The 19497-nt window shown below is 31.6% G+C and overlaps 1 protein-coding gene across 1 annotated transcript; it reads right to left on the bottom strand.

Annotated features, from left to right (window-relative positions):
* Positions 1–11279: 11279 nt before the first annotated feature.
* LOC104219459 (O-fucosyltransferase 6-like) lies at positions 11280–16948 on the bottom strand. The gene is made up of 10 exons (XM_009770148.2): positions 16478–16948; positions 16319–16378; positions 16125–16218; positions 15527–15603; positions 14280–14368; positions 13995–14178; positions 13384–13565; positions 12958–13060; positions 12533–12864; positions 11280–12263 (listed from the first exon to the last, which is right to left on the bottom strand). The coding sequence occupies exons 1-10, from the start codon at positions 16682–16684 to the stop codon at positions 11783–11785; spliced, it is 1809 nt and encodes a 602-aa protein (XP_009768450.1). The 5' UTR covers positions 16685–16948; the 3' UTR covers positions 11280–11782.
* Between the last annotated feature and the right edge of the window lie 2549 nt (positions 16949–19497).

Here is a 19497-nt window from a genome sequence, read left to right as displayed (position 1 = left end):
CTCATCCAACCCCTCTCAGAAGCGCATTTTAACCTCCTCGTCCAAGTCCGCTTGCGGCGCGTACGTGCTAACGACATTCAGAGTGCTCCCTCCAACTACTAACTTAATCGCCATCAATCTGTCATTCACCCGACATTCAGAGTGATATAAAAAGTTCATTTCTTTTTATTTTTTCTCTCCTTAATTATAAAAGAATGAAATCTCTATCAATTGTGTCGTAACAAATTAATCATATCATTATGTATATAATAAAAATATTAAAATGTAATTACTTTTAAACAGACTTTTTTCCTTATTAGACATATCAAAAACTGTAAGTAATATATTAAATGTGACAGAGGAAAGGAATACATGAAGCCACTGCATAGAAGGAAATATTAGTCGCAGTTATTACTACTTGTACTTAACAGTAGCTCTGCATGTGCTGCACTTCGAAGTTCGATCTGTACTTTTGGCCTTCTGTATTGTACTATGTCAAATTAATACTAGTCCTACTTAACGCTTTCCAGCTCACCACTATTATTATTATTATTATTATTATTATTATTATTATTATTATTATTATTATTATTATTATTATTTATCGACTCGATCGAATTTATTGAGCTTTAAACATATTCATCAAGAGATTCCGTCCCCCCCCCCCCCTTCCAAAAAAAAGATATAATACTTTTTAAATTTTGACTGTTAAATTTCTTAATTTTGATTGTGAATTCAAACATAAAATTTCTAAAATAAAATTAACAAATATAAAACTAATTAAAAAAGTACTATAAGTCATAATGATTTAATAATTTATACTAATATTTAAAAAGCATATAAAAGTTAAAACTCACGGTTAAATGTGAAGTTACTAATTTTTTTTTGGTGTGTGTGTGTATGAGTTTACCTTACATTACCTTAAAATATTCTCCCTTTTCCTTTTTAAAAAAGTTACTAGAAATCTGCCAAAAACAATGCCTTTATTAATTTCCAATTTTCAGAAAATGGCCGTTGGATAGTTTTGGAGTTAGCGTACCCTATTTTAGTGCTCCATCGTTGTCCAGTTTGTCTTATTGCTGATGATGAAGACGGTAAAATTGAGATCCACTTTTGTTGAAAAAACTGAAAAGCCGAGCACTTTTTTTTTTTTGTATTAAATTCTGTGCTATAAATGTATAGTTCAATATTTGAGTTATTTTCTTTTAATTTTGTTAACTCTTTTTTTACAGGTTATATGATGAAGATCTAGTAAATTGAAATCAGAAATCATGATAGAAATCACCGTTTTTTGCTCCCTTTATTGATAAAAAGGGGCACTTTTATCGTCGTTTCAGTAACTCACAGGGATTCCCTTAGCTCAGTCTTTTTGGTTCTTGAGAATGGTCGCCACTTCTCTTAGAACGGAAATGATTATCCCTGCCCGATGGGTCTATATACATCCCTGAACGTCGTCAGACACGATTAACTTTCCCGTCATTCTTGTAACTGTCACCTATAATATAATCCACGCAGGTGTGTCTGCCACCCTGAGTGGACGAGAAAAAATCGTAATATAGTTGTCACTCATATTTCACTTTCAAATAATTTAACCAAACAAAGGAAAAAGATATTCCGTATAAATTCAATCTTATAAGGAGTGGTCAGAATTGTCGTAATCAAAATGATTCTGTAAAATGTACGTTACAAATGATGGCATGACTTGACTCCGAGGAGAACAAGAAACATACTTTGAAAGTGACGTGACTTTTTTGTTCATTAGTAAAATTAGTGTACGTATATTATTTTGAAATTTACGATATTAAACATAATATAATAAAATAAGAAACTTAAATTACACTAATAGAATAAATTTTAGAATTAAATTGTTTTGACAAACACACGTGACAATAAGATTTACTCCCTTCGTTTCAATTTAAGAAATAAATAATATAATTTTTAAAATTTATGGTCTAAATTTTTATGACTAGAAATTATATTACTAAGGATAAAAACAACAAAAATCCTAATATAATCCCACAGAAGTGGAGTCTGAAAATAATAGTGTGTACATATTTAATCTCAACTTTGTCAAGGTAAAGATACTGTTTACGAGAGACCCTCGACTAAGGGTAAAAAGGAAATTCAAATTAAATTATTAGCAAACTGATGATTAATTTTTCATTTGACGTATTTGTACAATCACCGAAAAGGAAGTACTATAAACTGTATAATTCTGAACAGTACTAATGCAAGGTGGAACTCAGGATAATAATATAATTATAGCCAATAACGAAATGGGAGTAACGAATTGATCCACAGTTTATCTTTTTTGTCAAAATCAAATGAGAGTATTGGAATGAGATGAGGGCTTTGATTGCTCAAATCTTTTTACATCACTGTCCTATCAAAGAAAAATCCTTTTAAATTCTGACTTTGAGTTAACCACATCTATGTATTACTCCCTGTGTCTCAATTTACGCCACGAAAACTTTTTAATTTTAATAGTAAATTAAAAATTAAATCTTTAAATTTTTTGAAATAAAATTTATGTAGTTAAAAATATGTAAATAGTACTATAATTTACAACATTTTGTTTTGGTAACTGTAATTTATATAATTTACAACATTTACGTTTGAATAATTGCAAAAATAATTATTTCAATCTCGAAATTCAAACGGGAGAAATTCAAAAATAGCCAGATTTACAAGTGGTCATTCAAAAATAGCCACAATTTCAAAAGTAATCGAAATAGCCACAACATAATATACTAGAGTTCCATCATAAGTATACTGGAACTCCAGTATATTATAATGGAGTTCCAGCATAAGTATACTGGAAATCCAGCATAATATACTGGAGTTCCAGTATAATATACCGATCCAGTATAATATGCTGGAAATTCATACACAGGTGCTCCAATCTCCAGTATATTATATTATGCTGGAACTTTCCACGTGTTGGAGTTCCAGCATAATATGCTGGAAGTTCATGCACAGGTGCACCGATCTCCAGTATATTATGCTGGACCGATCCCTATTGCAGCAAAATAGTGGCTATTTTTAATGACTTTGCAAACGCTAGCTATTTTTGAATGACCAGTCTGAAAACTGACTAGCCCGTGCTATTTTAACAATTCAAACGCCACATAAATGAGACGGAAGGAGTAGTAAAGGACCAAATCGATTATTTATTTATATTTTCTACAACTGCTTTAATAAAATTACTTTTAGTACAACTTTTTTTAAAATCATACCTTTTTAATTAAATTATACAATTTTTTAATTCCTAAAATCTCTCCGTGATGTTCTCTCTCACTTAAAATATCTCTTTGTGTTTCTCACGTATCTATCACTATCAATTTCCCCAAAATTTCTCAAATAGAAGATACTCCATGATTTCATAGCGTATATCCCCTTTCTGCGTGATTTCTCCATTCTGTATCAATATAATATATCTGTGTAGGGGCCGATTTTCATAGAAAATATATTGCTCCGAAATTCATGGACGGTGGTAGTAGAGACATTGTTTGTATTGAAGAAATTTCAGAATCATCTTTTGAAAGAACCAAGTTGTTCTCAACCCGCCATCACCCTCATTCTAATTTGCAACAGTAAATCTTTAGTGTTTGATGATGATGATGATGATGATTTCTGTTTGGATTCGATACAGAAAATGAGTCAAGTTCTAGTTGTTAATCGAGACGGAGTAGATGCTTCCAAAGGGTCCTCAAAGGTATTTCGTAGTAATGCCCATAATATACAATATACTCCCAGCATATATATGCTAAAACTGTCACATATCCACCACATATCGCATACCATCTTCCCATACTGTATATAATGAATAGCTTGACGGCTTCACCTGTAATATATATATATATATATATACCAACTACGACTATTACCTATTTTTGGGAATATGGAGCGTTTGTGATGAGGTAGTGTGGTAGTGGTAACCTAATAGGTTTATATCTATATTATGTTAAAAGGAGAGTAGTGAAGCATGTGGTTAAGCCAAGTGGCAAGCTAAAAAGAAGCCACTTGGCAATTTTAAGACAACATTAAAAATTTGAATTATAAATAGAAACATAATTAATGGAAGTAGTTTAATGAATCTTATACTTAATCTAAATAGATCTTAGACAAATTTAATCTATATATCTACATTTAAATTTATATTTATAAGTATATTTATATATATATTGATTCACCCATAATTTTTTTTCTATATTAACTAGAGATATGGAGGTAAAAATTAATTAAAAATTCTAATCGGAAAAAATAAAAAAATATAGAAAGACGTAATTGAGATTACCTATGACTATTTATACATTGGAGTAAGTTAAAATATAAAATTAAATTAAAATTTACTTAACTTACTAAAGATATATTGAGTTTAAAAATTAAATAAATTCAAGTAGCAAAATAAGATCTTACATAAAGTATATAAATTATTTATAAGGTAAGAAAAAACTTAAATAATCAGTAAAAAAAATATTTTAAAAATAAGAATAGTAAAGTCATATTAATATTGATAAATCGGGCAAACGAATATTTTATACGTAAATATTACTACAATATTCAGATATAATGTGTTCAAACAATTAAGAAAATATTTTTTTATTAATATTTGAATTGAGTGCAGTAAGTTTAAGTTTGAAAGTATAACATATTTTTTTTTAAATGTAGTTAAATATAGAAAATAGAATAATAAAACTTATTTGAATTTGAGAAAGTTTTTTAATTTTTATCTATATTATATTAGAATGAATGTGGTAGAAATAGATATTAAATTCAAACAAGCTAATAAAAATCCACATGACAATGTAATAATATTAGGTATTGAATAATATAATATCAAAAATAAATAATAAATAGAGAAAAAATAAAATTCAGATTTTTTATCATAGAGAAGAAAGGTAAAACTTATTTAAATTTGAGATGAGAAAGTTTTTATACTATGATAAGAAAATCATAATATGGATAAGTCCACGTAACTCAAGTCTAATAGATAAAATCAAAAACTAAAAATATTGAATAATAGACATAAATTAGAGATAATATGAGATATTTATAAATCATAAGTTTAGAAAATAAAATAAATTAAATATACAATGCTTAAAATCTTATTAAAATTTAAATAATTTAAAATTTTCGAGCAATATTTTTAAAACAAAATAAATATTTATTTTATGATTAGAAAATTATATATTTATCTATATTATATTAAAGAATAATAGTTTATAATGATATTAAAAAAGTTACAAGTTAATGAAAAGCCACATAAAACGTAATAAGACTATATATTAGATTAAAAATTAGCAAAATTATTAAAATATTACTATTAGAAATGAAAGGGAAAGGCTATTTGAATTTGAAATTAGAAATTTGTTAAAACTACGATTAGAATGTCCAAACTATGGATAATATCATGAAATTGAAGTCTTATTTATGAAAAAAATATTAAAATAGAAAATAAATTTCTAATATAGGTAATTTTACTAATAAAAATTAAAGATTAAATTTGTATTAAATTTAAAAAAGAAAGAAAATTTACATAAGAAATAAAACGATAATGAAAATATTACTACAACATTAACATATAATGTGTTCAAACAACAAAGAAAATATTTTTCTATGATTAATATCTGAATTGAGTACAGTTAGTTTAAGTTTGAATATATAGCATAATATTTTGAAAATACGGTCCAATTTAGAAAATAGAATGATAAAAATTATTTGAATTTGAGATGAGATTGTTTTTTATTTCATAAGTTTTTATTTTTAAAAATATTACATAAAGAAATAAAATGACAATAAACATATTACTACATATATATAATATGTTCAAACAATTAAGAAATTATTTTTCTATGATTAAAATAAAATTTTAAAAATATAAATAACTTTCTAATATAGGTAATTTTACTAATGAAAATTAAAAATTAAATTTGTATCTTAAAGCTAAAAAAAGAAAACTTAACTGCATCTAATACAAAAATAATTATAAGAGAACTCAATATATTTGCAACATAATCATCAAATATATATATTAATATTTTAGACTAATTCAATTTTACAATTTAAAATAAAATATGATATTATTTTGGTTAAAGGTAAAAAATTAATATAAAAATAATTAAAATTTATACTAGGGAAGAGAATGTATTACAAAAATAGAGATAGTGTGAGAATACTTATACATTAAATTAATTTAAAAATAAATAAATTAAAAAATTAAATTATATTTAAAAATATTACAATAAGTTTAAATGATTAAAAAAATTTGAATGCATAAAAATATACCAAATTTCAAGAATAAAACATTTATATTTATTAAAGACTATTAAAAGAATAATAAGAAGGATATTAATTAAGATAATAAAAAATTATATGATAGTAAAATAATATTAAATAATAAATAATACAATAACTATAAGAAAAAATAAAAGAAAAAAAATTTGCGTAAAAATAATGTGATGAATAAGAAATATTTAACTTTTAGATAAAAACAAAGTGATAGTAAAGAAGTTTGTTAAAATAATATGATCTAATGTGCTCAAACAAGACAGATCGCAACATGATATGTTTAGTATTCTTTGATACTAACAGCAAAACGAAGTGCAAGTACTAAAATCAAGTAGTTAGGTTGCTACAAATAAAAAATAAAATAGGTTGTGCACTACGAGATTTGAACAATAATTTCATATCCTGCTTCATAATTAATATCTAATGTTATATAATTTTTATCTGAGAGGTTTATATTTTAAGGTTATTTGCACATGATTCAAATATCCAACATCACAATTTAACATGATTTGTATCCGCGCATCGCGCGAGTACTAATACTAATTGATAATTAATATTAACAAAATAGAGAATATTTAGGGCCTAAATCTACGCTTACCATACACTGAAAAGTGAAGTACGTTACTTCAGGGGAAGTACGTTCCTCTAAGGATATGATGACATTCCCCTTAAATAGGGGAAGTTACCTTATTTTTTAAAGTATATTTATAATATGTATGTTGTACAATTTGTAATTCAAAACCAAGTTGTATATTATGAAATATTTTACAAATTGTTAAGTAAATATGAAAATTTCCCTATCTTAAAGGCCAGTCATTTGGGCTTTACGATACTGAAGCCTCAAGAACAACTATATATGTTGAATTACGAACTCTTTTATCCTCTAACAAAAGAGCAAAGACACAAAGTTTACTGTTAGGGGCCTAAATCTTTTTAATTTTCGGCCTACTTTTGGTAATATTATGAGAAATTTTCACAAAGCATTTCTCGGCGTGAAACATGGGATTACAGCTAGACAGATTATTGTATTCGACTGTATTCATGGCGTAAAACAGGGGATTACAGCTAGATAGATTATTATATTCGACTGTATTCACGATATGTATTTGTGAATACAGTAACGTAAATAGCGCAATTCATGGTCTATTCAGCTGTTTTTAAATGGAAAGTGAATCAATTAACATAATAGACTCCTAATATAACTCAAACTCAATTATAACACACAAATTTTGTATTTCCAGTTATAAAAAAGATTCTCAATCGAAAAAACACCCCAAAATATAGAAATCATCAGAGAAATTATATAATTACATTGAATACAGTTAAATACATTGAATACATGAAGTATAGCAGGTCATCTATAATGCAAAAACATATTTCATATTGCAGATACATTTGAATATATATATATATATATATATATATATATATTATATTAATTTAAAAAAACATATGAATACATTCATGGAATATAGCGAGATAATGAATACAATGAAATACATGGAATACATCGGGATACATTGAAAAAAAGACAATGAATACAATGAAATACATAGAATACAACGAGATACATTGAAATACAGTGAAAAAAAGGTAACAGGCTCTTCAAGTTGCTCAGCCCAAACTCCGTCGTCTTTGTTCAAGAACAACCCTAATATCGTCTCGTCAAGAGGGCCGCGATTCTGACTTGAAACTCTCAAAATTAGGCGCAAAAACGAACGAAATTCCTTATTTTCAATAGCAGATTGCCTTCTTTTGTTAGTAATTGCGAATTTGGCAGATAAAGAAAAGCAGCAATGGAGGTCGTGAGAGGCAAGAGTTGCAGTGGCCATGGCCAGTTTTCATTGCAAAGCAACGGACACCAGAATAGGGTGGATCATTCTCTTTAGGGGTTGATTTCGACATTGATTTTTTTTTCCAGAGCCCTATCCCACTGACAATGAAAATTTCGCGAGACAATGGAGATGAATCAGTGGAGAATAGTGGTTATATTCACGAAGAAAGACTGGCGTTGAGAGAGAGAGAGAGAGAGAGAGGGTAGAGAAAAATCTAAAAGAATGAGAGAGAAAAATAATACAAAGAGTATTTTATGGCTTAAGGGTAAGAGGTAACCATAAATAGATATTTGGCTATAAAAGTTAAAAGGTAGCTATGGAATATAATTTTTTAAAAAGGTATTTCTTTAAAATAAATAAGGTATCAACCTTTGCTATATAAGATAAAAATTCCTAATATTATCTATGCAATTAGAATTTGTTACTTTATATATAATTTGACAATAACTAACACAGGATGCACACACAATGTGATCATGCCCAATTATGCTTTATAAAAGGACAAAACGGTCGCTGCAAATATAATTCGAGTATTTAGCCCAGAGTCGAATCCACAGGGAATTAACCTACCAATTACTCTTATTAGACTCACTAAATTCTTTGTAATCAACTTCCCAGATATTTTGAATAACAATTGGAGATGTTTTTACTAACTATAACTGGATAACGTTAAGTAAACTAAAACCTAACTATGATTGAGTTGTAAACAAATAAGAGAAGGATCTAAGATTGTGATTTCCCCTATTGATGGAATCCCTTCCTGTTATGTTTCGCATAGAATTGCCTAATTGTCTCTATCGATCATGAACACTCTTACTATCGTAATCTCTCCCGAGTAATTACGACAATTTACTAGATGCACTCTCCTGAGTTATGCTAGTTGACTTTTATTACAGCTCACTTTAGATCGCACCCAAGGTTTCGTTATCCCTAATCCCACCTTTAAACCCTCGGTTAATGATTCCTCATATACTTTGGGAGTGGTGTTGTTCAACAATTACCAAAATATGCACTCTCTCCCGAGTAATACATACTAAATAGGCACAGATAAGTGAGGATCCTATCAATTAACTACAACAAGAACGTAGTTGAACAAATAGATATTAAACCGGGCAAACTATATTAACATAATACGAAGTTCATCCTTCAACAGGTTCCATCAAAACCCTAGATTAAATATTTAGCTACTCATAATCGTATTCACACTAACAACAACAAAATTTATCATAAATGGTAAATACAAAAGGAAGAAAGGAAGAACTCGATGTCGAATTATCCTTCTTGCCTCTTGCCTCTTGCCTCTCCTTGCCTTTAACTAAGCTGTAAAAACCTTGATAATGTCCCTTTGGGCGAGCTGGACCTCTTATAGGTTAAGTGGAATTACCCAGAACTTCCAAGTTTACCCCTGAAATTATATGCTCCGAACTGGACTAGCACAGCCGCGCTCGTGCCCGCGCTAATGGCCGCACATATAGCATATTATTCTGCCTCGAATTTCTGGGCTAGCGCGGTCGCGCTAAGCTGGTTAGCATTTTATCACTTGTTTTCTCTCTTCTTTCACACATACTCAGCTCCGAGGGGTTTCCCTTGCTTTAACTTAGCTTCAAACACTGTCCTAAGTCCTCATAAACGCAACTCACTCCTGCAAAATATGAAATTCGCAATTAGAGTCAATTTATTATCATTTAACCATCATAGAATAGTGAAGCATAGTCAAGTTGGGACATAAACAGTCGCCCAACTACATGAATCTAGCCTATTATCACAATGCAAAGTGTCCATGCAGTAGTATTTCTAATACGAATACTAATAAGAATTTTCAGAAGGTCTACAAGGTAAGAGCTATGATATTTAACCAATTATCTTAAAATTTTGAGTTGAATATATTCAAAAATTTTCTCATAATATATTATCAGTCAGCTCTTTATACGACCATTTTATCTAAATAATGAGCACCTACATGTCCAAATTAGAGTTAAGTGCATCAATAGCCACTTTTAAGCTCGTTTTTTAAAATATATTTACTATTTATAATGTATTTAAAGATTAGCCAATTCACTCAAACTCCAAGACTAAGTATCCTTAATTTGATTTAGGACTTAGTGTCCTGAATTTTTGAGTTGTTAATTTGAAATTCAGGTCTAAATGTCTTGAATTTCTGAACTATTAATTTAAAATTCAGGGTATAAGATTCGAACTTCTGGACACAATTTTCGAACTATGACACAATATCCTAAAGTTTGAATTTTAGGATGCCATGTCATGAAGTTTGAGCAAAATTGACTACTCTTTAAATACATTATAAACTGTGAATATATTTCAAACAACGCGCTTAAAAATTGCAACATGGAGTCATTTCCACTCCAGATTACCAAAGAAAATGATCCTTTCTAACATGAAGAAATCCCCTTTACGTCCTCGGCTTGTCTATGCCCAAGGCCCAGCAAAATTGAAAAGCATTCGGTTACTATTCTCAAAATACTAATCGAGCAATATCTGGAGTATATTCAAAATTTTCAGTTTGGTCTAGGGCCATGAAAATACTACTTATAAGTAAAAATAGCACGGGCTAACCAGTTTTCGAACTGGCCATTAAAAAATAGCCAGCATTTGCAAAGCCATTAAGAAATAGCCACTATTTTGCTGCAATACGGAAAGTTCCAGCATAATATACTAGAGATCGGTACACTTTGTGTATGAACTTCCAGCATATTCAGCATAATATTATGCTGGAACTCCAACACGCGGAAAGTTTCAGTATAATATACTGGAGATTGGAGCACCGATGCTCCAATCTTCAGTATATTATGCTGGATTGGAACTCCAGTATATTATACTGGAGTTCCAGTATACTTATGCTGGCATTTCAGTATATTATACTGGAGTATTTTTCCGAATTTTGAACAGTGTTTTCGTTCAGATTTATCTTTACATGAAAAGTGGCTAAATTTCTATTACTTTTGAAACCGTGACTATTTTTGAATGACCACTCGTAAATTTAGCTATTTTTTAATTTCTCCCTGCTAATAATGAAGGAAATTGTACTTCTAATGCCCAATTTATAGGAGTTTTTTGTGTGTGTGTTTTCTTGTTTTCCCCTTTTTAATATGCATTTACAGAGTTTGCATGTTTTTGTCAATGTTTTCTTCTGTAATATTCTTCTAAAGCCCAACATAAGAATCAACAGTTCCTTCAACATTATCATCAGAATCAGAATACACTCTTCTGGAGTAGCACTATACAATTCATTTGTTTCCTCCTTCCATTTTAAAGAAAACAGAAGTAAAAAAGAATTTAAAACAGAATATGCCAACAGAACAAACCTCAAAGCATTTCTTTCCATATCCAATGATCCATCCTCTTCACAGTCGTCCAATTATGGTTTCCTCCATATTCCAAGAATAAATCTGTATAATATTTGTCCTCCAACATGTGCTGTACAAGTGTAACGCGAACCTCCTGCCCTTAATACTGCACCTTGACTAGCAAAAATGGAGAAACAAGATATCGATGATCTTCAGCTGGCGTTATATACAAATTTTCTACCCGTAGACATCATGTTTGTATCAATCAATTGAAGCCAACAGTCACAACGAGCGAATTTCTAAAAGTTCGTCACAAGATAGAACTTGTTTGTGCCACAATTTTTCTTCTCAATACAAGCTTGCAACTACTCTTTAATCTGAGAACATCTCTTCCAATTCTGGTTGTTCTGTTTTAAAGAAAAGTTGGCTAGAGTCTGCCTTCATTTCTTTAGGTAATGCTCTTCCCTGATCAACTTCATTCTCCATATAATCTGTTGTATCAAACAAATCTTGCTCATCTTCACTAATGTGACCATCAATCACTTCACCAAAAGATCTCCTAGCACTATCATCAGCAGAATCAGTGCCCTTATCAAAATTCATTGCAAAATTTCCAGGAATAGTTATATCTTCTCTATCCTTGACATTGGAATTTTCACAAATGCATGCTGATGGATTTTCATGAAATTCACCCCTCCCTTGCTTTACCTCCATTGGATCTCCCATGAAACCTATTTGATAATTTTGAACATGCGAGGCAAACTCTTCCCACGTCATGTTATTTCGATCCATAAACAACTTATTTAGCTTCTTAGCATTTGGACGGATAGTTGGCTTGTGACCAAAATATCTCCTGCAACATGAAAAAGATTTCCGTAAGCAGGGGCGAGGCCACAAGCCTGCGTACAAGTTCGGCAGAACTCAATAGCTTTAGTCCATCCTATATTTGTGATAAAAAATTCATTTAACATGCATAAATAATTTATTTAGAACTACTAAGTTGTCTATTTTAAAATTCAGAACTCATAAACTCAAAATTCTAGCTCTACCCCCTGTATGTATGTTTGTAACTCTAACCGAAGGTTTGACAACACTTTCAAGTATAAAACAGCAAGTGCGTACCTTCGTCCAGCAAGCATTCTTGCCATATTGCCATTGTTATTTGATACAAAAACATCACTCTCATCGCAAACAATGAAATCCAAAGCAGCCATTCTGGAAGAAAAGGAAGAGAATGGTGCCAGCTCCTCCTTGCTGGCAAGTGTCTCTTTGGTGTAAAAATTTGGAAAGAAAGCCTTAAGAGGAGCCAATGTCTCGTCACCCCCATAGATTTCCCCTGATGCGATATAAATATGAACATCATTACCAAAACCAAGTGCTCTAAGCATAAGACCGACTTCCTCAGGAGTTAGAGGACATTTTCCATTCCTTCTTTCTTTATCTGGATTTCTTGACTGGATTTTATGCCAAAGAAGCAACAACATGTTTAATGCAAGTAGTAGGAGCAATGTAAATACTGACAGTTACTGTAATAGGTAGTGACTTACATGTAACGTCTTCCACCTCTTTCGTATTTTACCCAGTTCTAGCCTTTCCTTTTCTCCTCCACCATAATAGCATCCTGAGAATGCTAGCATATCTGATTCAAACCTTTCATACGAAAATAAAACTTCAGCTAGCACATTAGTAGTGACATGGATAAGTCCATAATCTACAATAAAATGATCAACTTTTAAGTCCGTAAATGATACGTTGAATTCAAATATAGCACACAATATAGGTATTCTAGTTTGACAAAACTGAATATGTGCAGCAGCAATAAGAGTGAGCTTTAGCATTACATTCACCGTATGTAGAGAATAAAAAAATCATAATAGAGTTCAGATAGTCTGGATATCTGTTTATATTGATTGTTAAGTAAGAAAAAATAATGACCAGAAAAATCTTGTGGAAGTATCAAATAAGCGCATTACCTTAGATGTAGCGCAAGGAAATGCTTGCTTTTCTTTCTTATCCTTTCAACCAATTTTTTTCCCATTTCAATTATGGGATCAGTAAACTTCAATGCATGATAGTTGATTCTACATCTCAGCTTCTGTAGCTCTGTATCCAAACGATTGGAGAGTCTGTAATCAAATTTTGTTAACTGAACAGCCTGCATCAGCAACGAGAACTCTTCAAAATCAGAGTACCAACTCTTATCTCCCAATATTTTGTAGTTATTATTACAAAGCAGTTGGAGAGTTGAGCATCAAACTTTAAGTTCAAGTGTGATCAACAGACTTCGGCTCTGTATTTAAAGTTAAAACTTCTAGGAAATAATTAAGTTAAACTGGTGTTATAAGGATAGCCAATTCATTTCCATGATATTGATCTGCATCAGTCTGGTCTGGACAAAAATATTGAATTTCAAAAGAGTCCGGACATACACATACAATTCAACAAGAAAAACAGGCTACTAACAGCTTAGAGAGTCTGCATATAAACTTGCAAAAATTTCTTTGTCAAGGAGTTACATCATGTTAAGATACAACACACAAGTCAAACACAGTGAAGTAATTCTTATTGATGTAGACTGACTTACGTGTTTTTTAACTAAAATGGGCTGGATACGAGTCTGATAACACTTAGCGTTGCACTTCCTTGGAACACGTGTTGTATGCGGTTTTATGAGTTTATTTCCCATTCTTGGGAGATCCTTAATAATTTTGACATCTTTTGATAGGTATGAAATAAACCAGTTGACATCAAAAATTTCGGAGAAGTCACTGCACAAAAGGAATAGATTAGTCCCTAAGATTTGAAATCACTAAACGACACAGAGATTGCTCAAAAAATGCATCCAAGTACAAATCACATCAAGTAAAACCTTGAGTCGTTCCAATAAGATTCTTGGTCCAGCTTCGGAATTACAAGGATGGCATTCAAGATATGAGCTGCAACAACAGCATCAATAATCTGCATTCAGCAAGAAAACAGCTTCAAACTCGCATCATTTCAACAGTCTCTTAAATGTAACGGAAAAAGAAAAGAATTCCAGGCTAAACATGATCTGCTCATAGGGTAATATCCATTAACATGCATGAGCAGATTAAATATCATTTCAAGAACTGATGCAATATCACTTATATGATAAATGTGCGATGACCAATAAAAACTAGATTCATCCCTAAAAGACAAGAGGATCATGAAAAGGGAAATAAGTGGCTATCCATTTTCTTCTATTTGCAGGTGATTATATGCATCAGATCAATGTTGCTAACTAGTTCAGCCAGGTCAAAGGAAGAACACTTAAAATGAGGTAAATTTATCTTAGGTAATAGCTAAAACTTGGGACAAGGTAGCCTTAGGGAATAGACCTAATATTATTCATGAGAAACAACTTAAACAATGCCTCTGTAGCTGGAAGTAACGAGAAGAATTTATACGAACATGCACCATGTCATTAGTCCAAGTGATGTTATGGTTCATGGTTTAATCTGCGGTAGGAAAACCTTGGGGACTTGGGAGTTTTGCTTTGTTATTTCTTAACAGCTGAAAAAATTGTTACTAGGAGCAAGTATGTATATTCAAAAGGCAATGATGCACCTGTAACTAAGAATTTAAATACTGGAAGATCTCACTGAAATGGCAAAGATAGCATTTCTTGCAAAATAGTTCTCCCTTCGGTCCATTTTAGTTGTCATGTTTCACTTTTACACGCCCCTAAAAGTCCCTTGAGGTGATGAGCTTTCTGATTACCATACCCTTATTTACTCCACATTTAGATTTTCTATGCTATGCAATCAATGATTTTTACTTTGAAGTCCAATTAATGCAAAGGACGAAATGGAAAAAAAAATACTCCAATTGATTATATCTGGATTGTTTAAAGTGACAAGTATTTCGGATCAGTTATTTTTAGTAACTAAAACAACTAAAATGGACCGGATGAAGTAACAAATCAGGAAAAGAGCCATTTTCCTCATTTACTATTGTAGTGAGCCAGAATAAGGTTAGGCTGGGGAACAGGCACACAATAAATATAAAATAAAATAATCTGTCTGGTGCTCTCCATGTTATTGACCTTCAATTAGTGAAAAAATGCAGTAACAGTTACTGGGACGAGAGAAGTACCCCTGTTCTCTGTTGATTCAAGCCTCCACTTGTTGCAATCATCAAGTACCTATTAGGAAGTGTATTCACCTCAGCAGCTGCAAAATGTTGGACAGATCCCATATCAACCAAATAGAAACAAGAATATTTAGGGCAGCTCTGTGCATAAAGCATCCCGCATTCACGCAAGGTTTGGGTTAGAGTTGTACCCGTAGGGGTGTGATATAGACAACCTACCCTAATGCAAGTATTAGTGGCTGCTTCCACGGCTCAAACCCGTGACCTATAAGTCACACGAAGACAACTTTATTGCCGCTCCAAGGCTCCCTTTTAGAAACAGAAATATTTAAACAACAAAAAAGTACTTTGTCCTGGAAGGGCCGCATCCCTAGTGTTGTGATTTAGACATTCTATTTTAGTGCAAACATTAATGACTGCTTCCAAGACTCGAACCAGTGACATATTGGTCGCGCGTAAATAACTTTACCATCGCTAGAAAACTCTTTTTAAAAAAAGAAATGTTTAAACAAAAAAAAAATACTCCCCCCTCCCCCGGGTCCCATTAGCAATTAATGAACAAAATGTGAAATCAATTGGAAACATATAAAGGAATGGTTACTTGGAAACTGGTCAGTGGCAACACTGCAACCATGGTAGAAATTCGATTTCTTCGAATTCCACAGGTCTCGGCTGCTTAAGCTCCCTCCACCCATCTATACACATTCAAATCCCACACGAAAAATCAAACAAACAAACTCATGATATAACCACCCAGCAATGAAATGTGAAATTAAAGCTGTAGCGTTCACTCACCGGAACCCGAAACACCTGTTCTTCTAGAAGCTTCTTTCGAAACTCCGTTCCGTTATTAAACTAGAAAAACAACACAGAACAGTTACAAAACCATTGGGCGTAGAAGTACGAAAACAGAGAACGTCATTTGTAACGTAAATAACATTTCATGGTTCTCACCGAGCTGCGGCTGATAAAGTGACGATGGCGGCTATTAATAGGAGGAGAAAGGTAAGAGAGAAGCGTAAATAAAAGGAGAAGAGCGCCGGATAAAGCTGAGAGGAAAGGGAGGAGGTGGTAAATGCGACGGCGTCGACGGAATAGTAAAACGATCGGAAGTCCGATAAACACCGCCGCCGTCTCATGGCGTTGCTTTCTGTATTTCATTTCGTTACAAGTAAGAACAATCGCCGGTAATTCAGCAACTCCGGCGCCGGCAGCTAACAATCAGCTTGGAATCTCCGTCGAACGATAACAACATTGTAATATTCCCGGTAACGTATTTGCTGTTATCTCTCACTATACGCATGTTATATATGCCTACGTATTTATCTGTTTGTTTAATTCATTAATTAAACTGCAGAAATATTATCCCTTAATTAATTTGTACAAATATACTAAACTAACTGCCGCCTCGACTAAATCGCACCTAAAATCTTAGTTAGGAAATCTACATTTAACAACTCACATTTCTCATGCTACTCTCTTTTGAACTGATCTGATGAGGATAACGCATGTCTATATACACAAACGGTCAAAATCTGCATGGAGTTCATTTTTCTTTTTTTAGTAAAAACAAAACTTTACACCTAACAACTTATGTTACTCATTGTAATGTATCGTATTGTTACTTAAAATACGATGTTTATTTTGATTGTTATATAAATTTTATTGTATCGTATCGTTAAATTCGTCGTTATAAAACGATCAAAAGTGTTACTTTATGGAACGACTGATTTGGTGTGGTCGTGTCGTTCCCTTTTTTTTCTTTTCTCATTTTGCCCTTCGATATTATTAAATAATTATATTTTATCTTTTATTCTACTTTTTTATATAATAATTTTACCCCGTACCTTATTTTTTTTCTTTATCATATTACAAGTTTATTCTTCATATGATACCATGAAACGACAAAAAACAATGTAATCTATCCAAACATTGTATATATCAAAACAATACAGTACACTATAATATTATACGATGCATTATGAAACGATACATAACAACCATCCAAACAAGGTTGTAAATGTAGTGTAATTTATTACTATTAATTAGATCTAAACCACTTATATATATATATATATATATATATATTTATTTATTTACAATTTGAACTTGAGAAGGGAAAACTTGTTTGTATTTGGGGATATCAATTAAAGCTGGGTTACAGGGCGGAGCTAGTATATAGGTTACCGGTTCAGGTAATCCCAATAATTTTGATCGAAACCTAATATTTATATTAAGAAATTTATTGAATATGTATAAATTATTAATTTAGAACCTAGTTACTTAAAAATATTAGAATCTCGAACTCATAAACTTTAAATTTTAGCTCTGCCTTTGCTGGAAGGTTTGAACCAGACCAGTCGCGGAGCCACGTTTAACCAAGGGTCGTCCGTTACACCTTTTCACCGAAATATTATATGTTTTGCTAGGTATAAATAAATTGTTTTATGCATATATACTATATGTTGAATCTCTTTGACTTTTTCGTGTATTTAATTTTTATATTTTGATACTTTTTAGTGAATTCTTGAGTCGAGGGTCTATTAGAAATAACTTACCTATTCCTCTGGAGTAGAGTCAACGTACATACCCTCCCCAGACTTCACTTGTAGAATTTTAGTGGATTGTTATTGTTGTGTTAATTAACGCAAGAGAGGAGCAAAACTACAGAGATTACTGCAGGAAGGTATAATTAATATTATTCTCTAATTAGTCACTATTTGCGCACAGAACAGATTTAATTTGTTTATTGCCAAGTTGCATGGGGAGTAGTAGTTCAAGAACGGATAAGAGATTGCGTGTGATTGAAGTCGTAAATCGAAAACACATTCATGCTTGGCACGATTTAAATTCCCATAACTATCGGTCCCAACCCAACTGCCTATACTTTTTTCAGAACTTAAGTTGAATTTAGAGAGGAATTCAGGATTTAAATTTTATGGGTTTAGATCATCTAATTTAATGGTTTAAAATTTATTATTTATATATATTTAATAATTTTTTAGGCAAAAATATAGGATATGAATGAAAACTATGGGTGTAATTAAACTATAGCTTCTACACTAGATATGCCTCTGGTCGAATTATATACAGGGAAGATTAATTTATGATTTGGGGTGGGTGTTTGACGGCTAAGCTGTCAAATTATTTGGTGTTAGATTTAGATACCGATAATTAAACATCCTAATTGGGACTGCAGTTGTAGCATTTGTTCTCCTTAATTTGTACTTCCTCCGTCTCATATTAATTGTTACGATTTTCTTATACACGTCCTTTAAGAAAACTTAATTAGGATGGGATTTTGAATATTTTATCCTTATTCATGTTTTAAAATTTAATCTTTCTTCATTGGTATTTGAACAAAGTTATCTATAATTGAGGGGTTTGTAGTCTTCAAGGATAATTATTATTAAGGGTAAAAAAGGAAAAAGATAATCGATTGTGTCTTGAACTTCTAAATTGACAAATAAGTTAGAGACAACTATTTTTAGTAACCACGACTGATAATATGAGACGGATGGAGTGCGAGTCTTTCTGTCACGACCCGAATTTTTCACCCTCAAGAGTCGTGATGGCGCCTACTAGTGAAAGCTAGGCAAGCCGATTAGTATTATTTAACCATTTTCAGTTATATCCCTTAGCAATTCCAAAACAACATAACAAAAACAGCGGAAATAATGATAACAACAATAGTGCGGAAGATAAAGTGTGATAATTTAAATTAATACAAATTGCGGAAGTCTAAGTACAACTCTACCTAGAATTTGGTGTCACAATGTCACGGACCATCTATGAATACTACAAATAAAGTCTGAATAGAAATACACGAATCTGTCTCTGAATAAGTAAAAATAGAAAGGGAATGATAGAAGGAGACGCCAAGGCCTGCGGACGCCTGCAGGACTACCTCGGGTCGCCTGAATGGACTGAAGACAGCACCCTCACTGCGGTCCAAAAGCTGTAGCATCGGGATC

Source organism: Nicotiana sylvestris, chromosome 12 (assembly GCF_000393655.2).
Source record: "Nicotiana sylvestris chromosome 12, ASM39365v2, whole genome shotgun sequence".
In the NCBI taxonomy this organism is placed as follows: domain Eukaryota; kingdom Viridiplantae; phylum Streptophyta; class Magnoliopsida; order Solanales; family Solanaceae; genus Nicotiana; species Nicotiana sylvestris.
The sequence above is the reverse complement of the archived record's forward strand: the minus strand, read 5'-3'. Positions and strand labels throughout refer to the sequence as shown.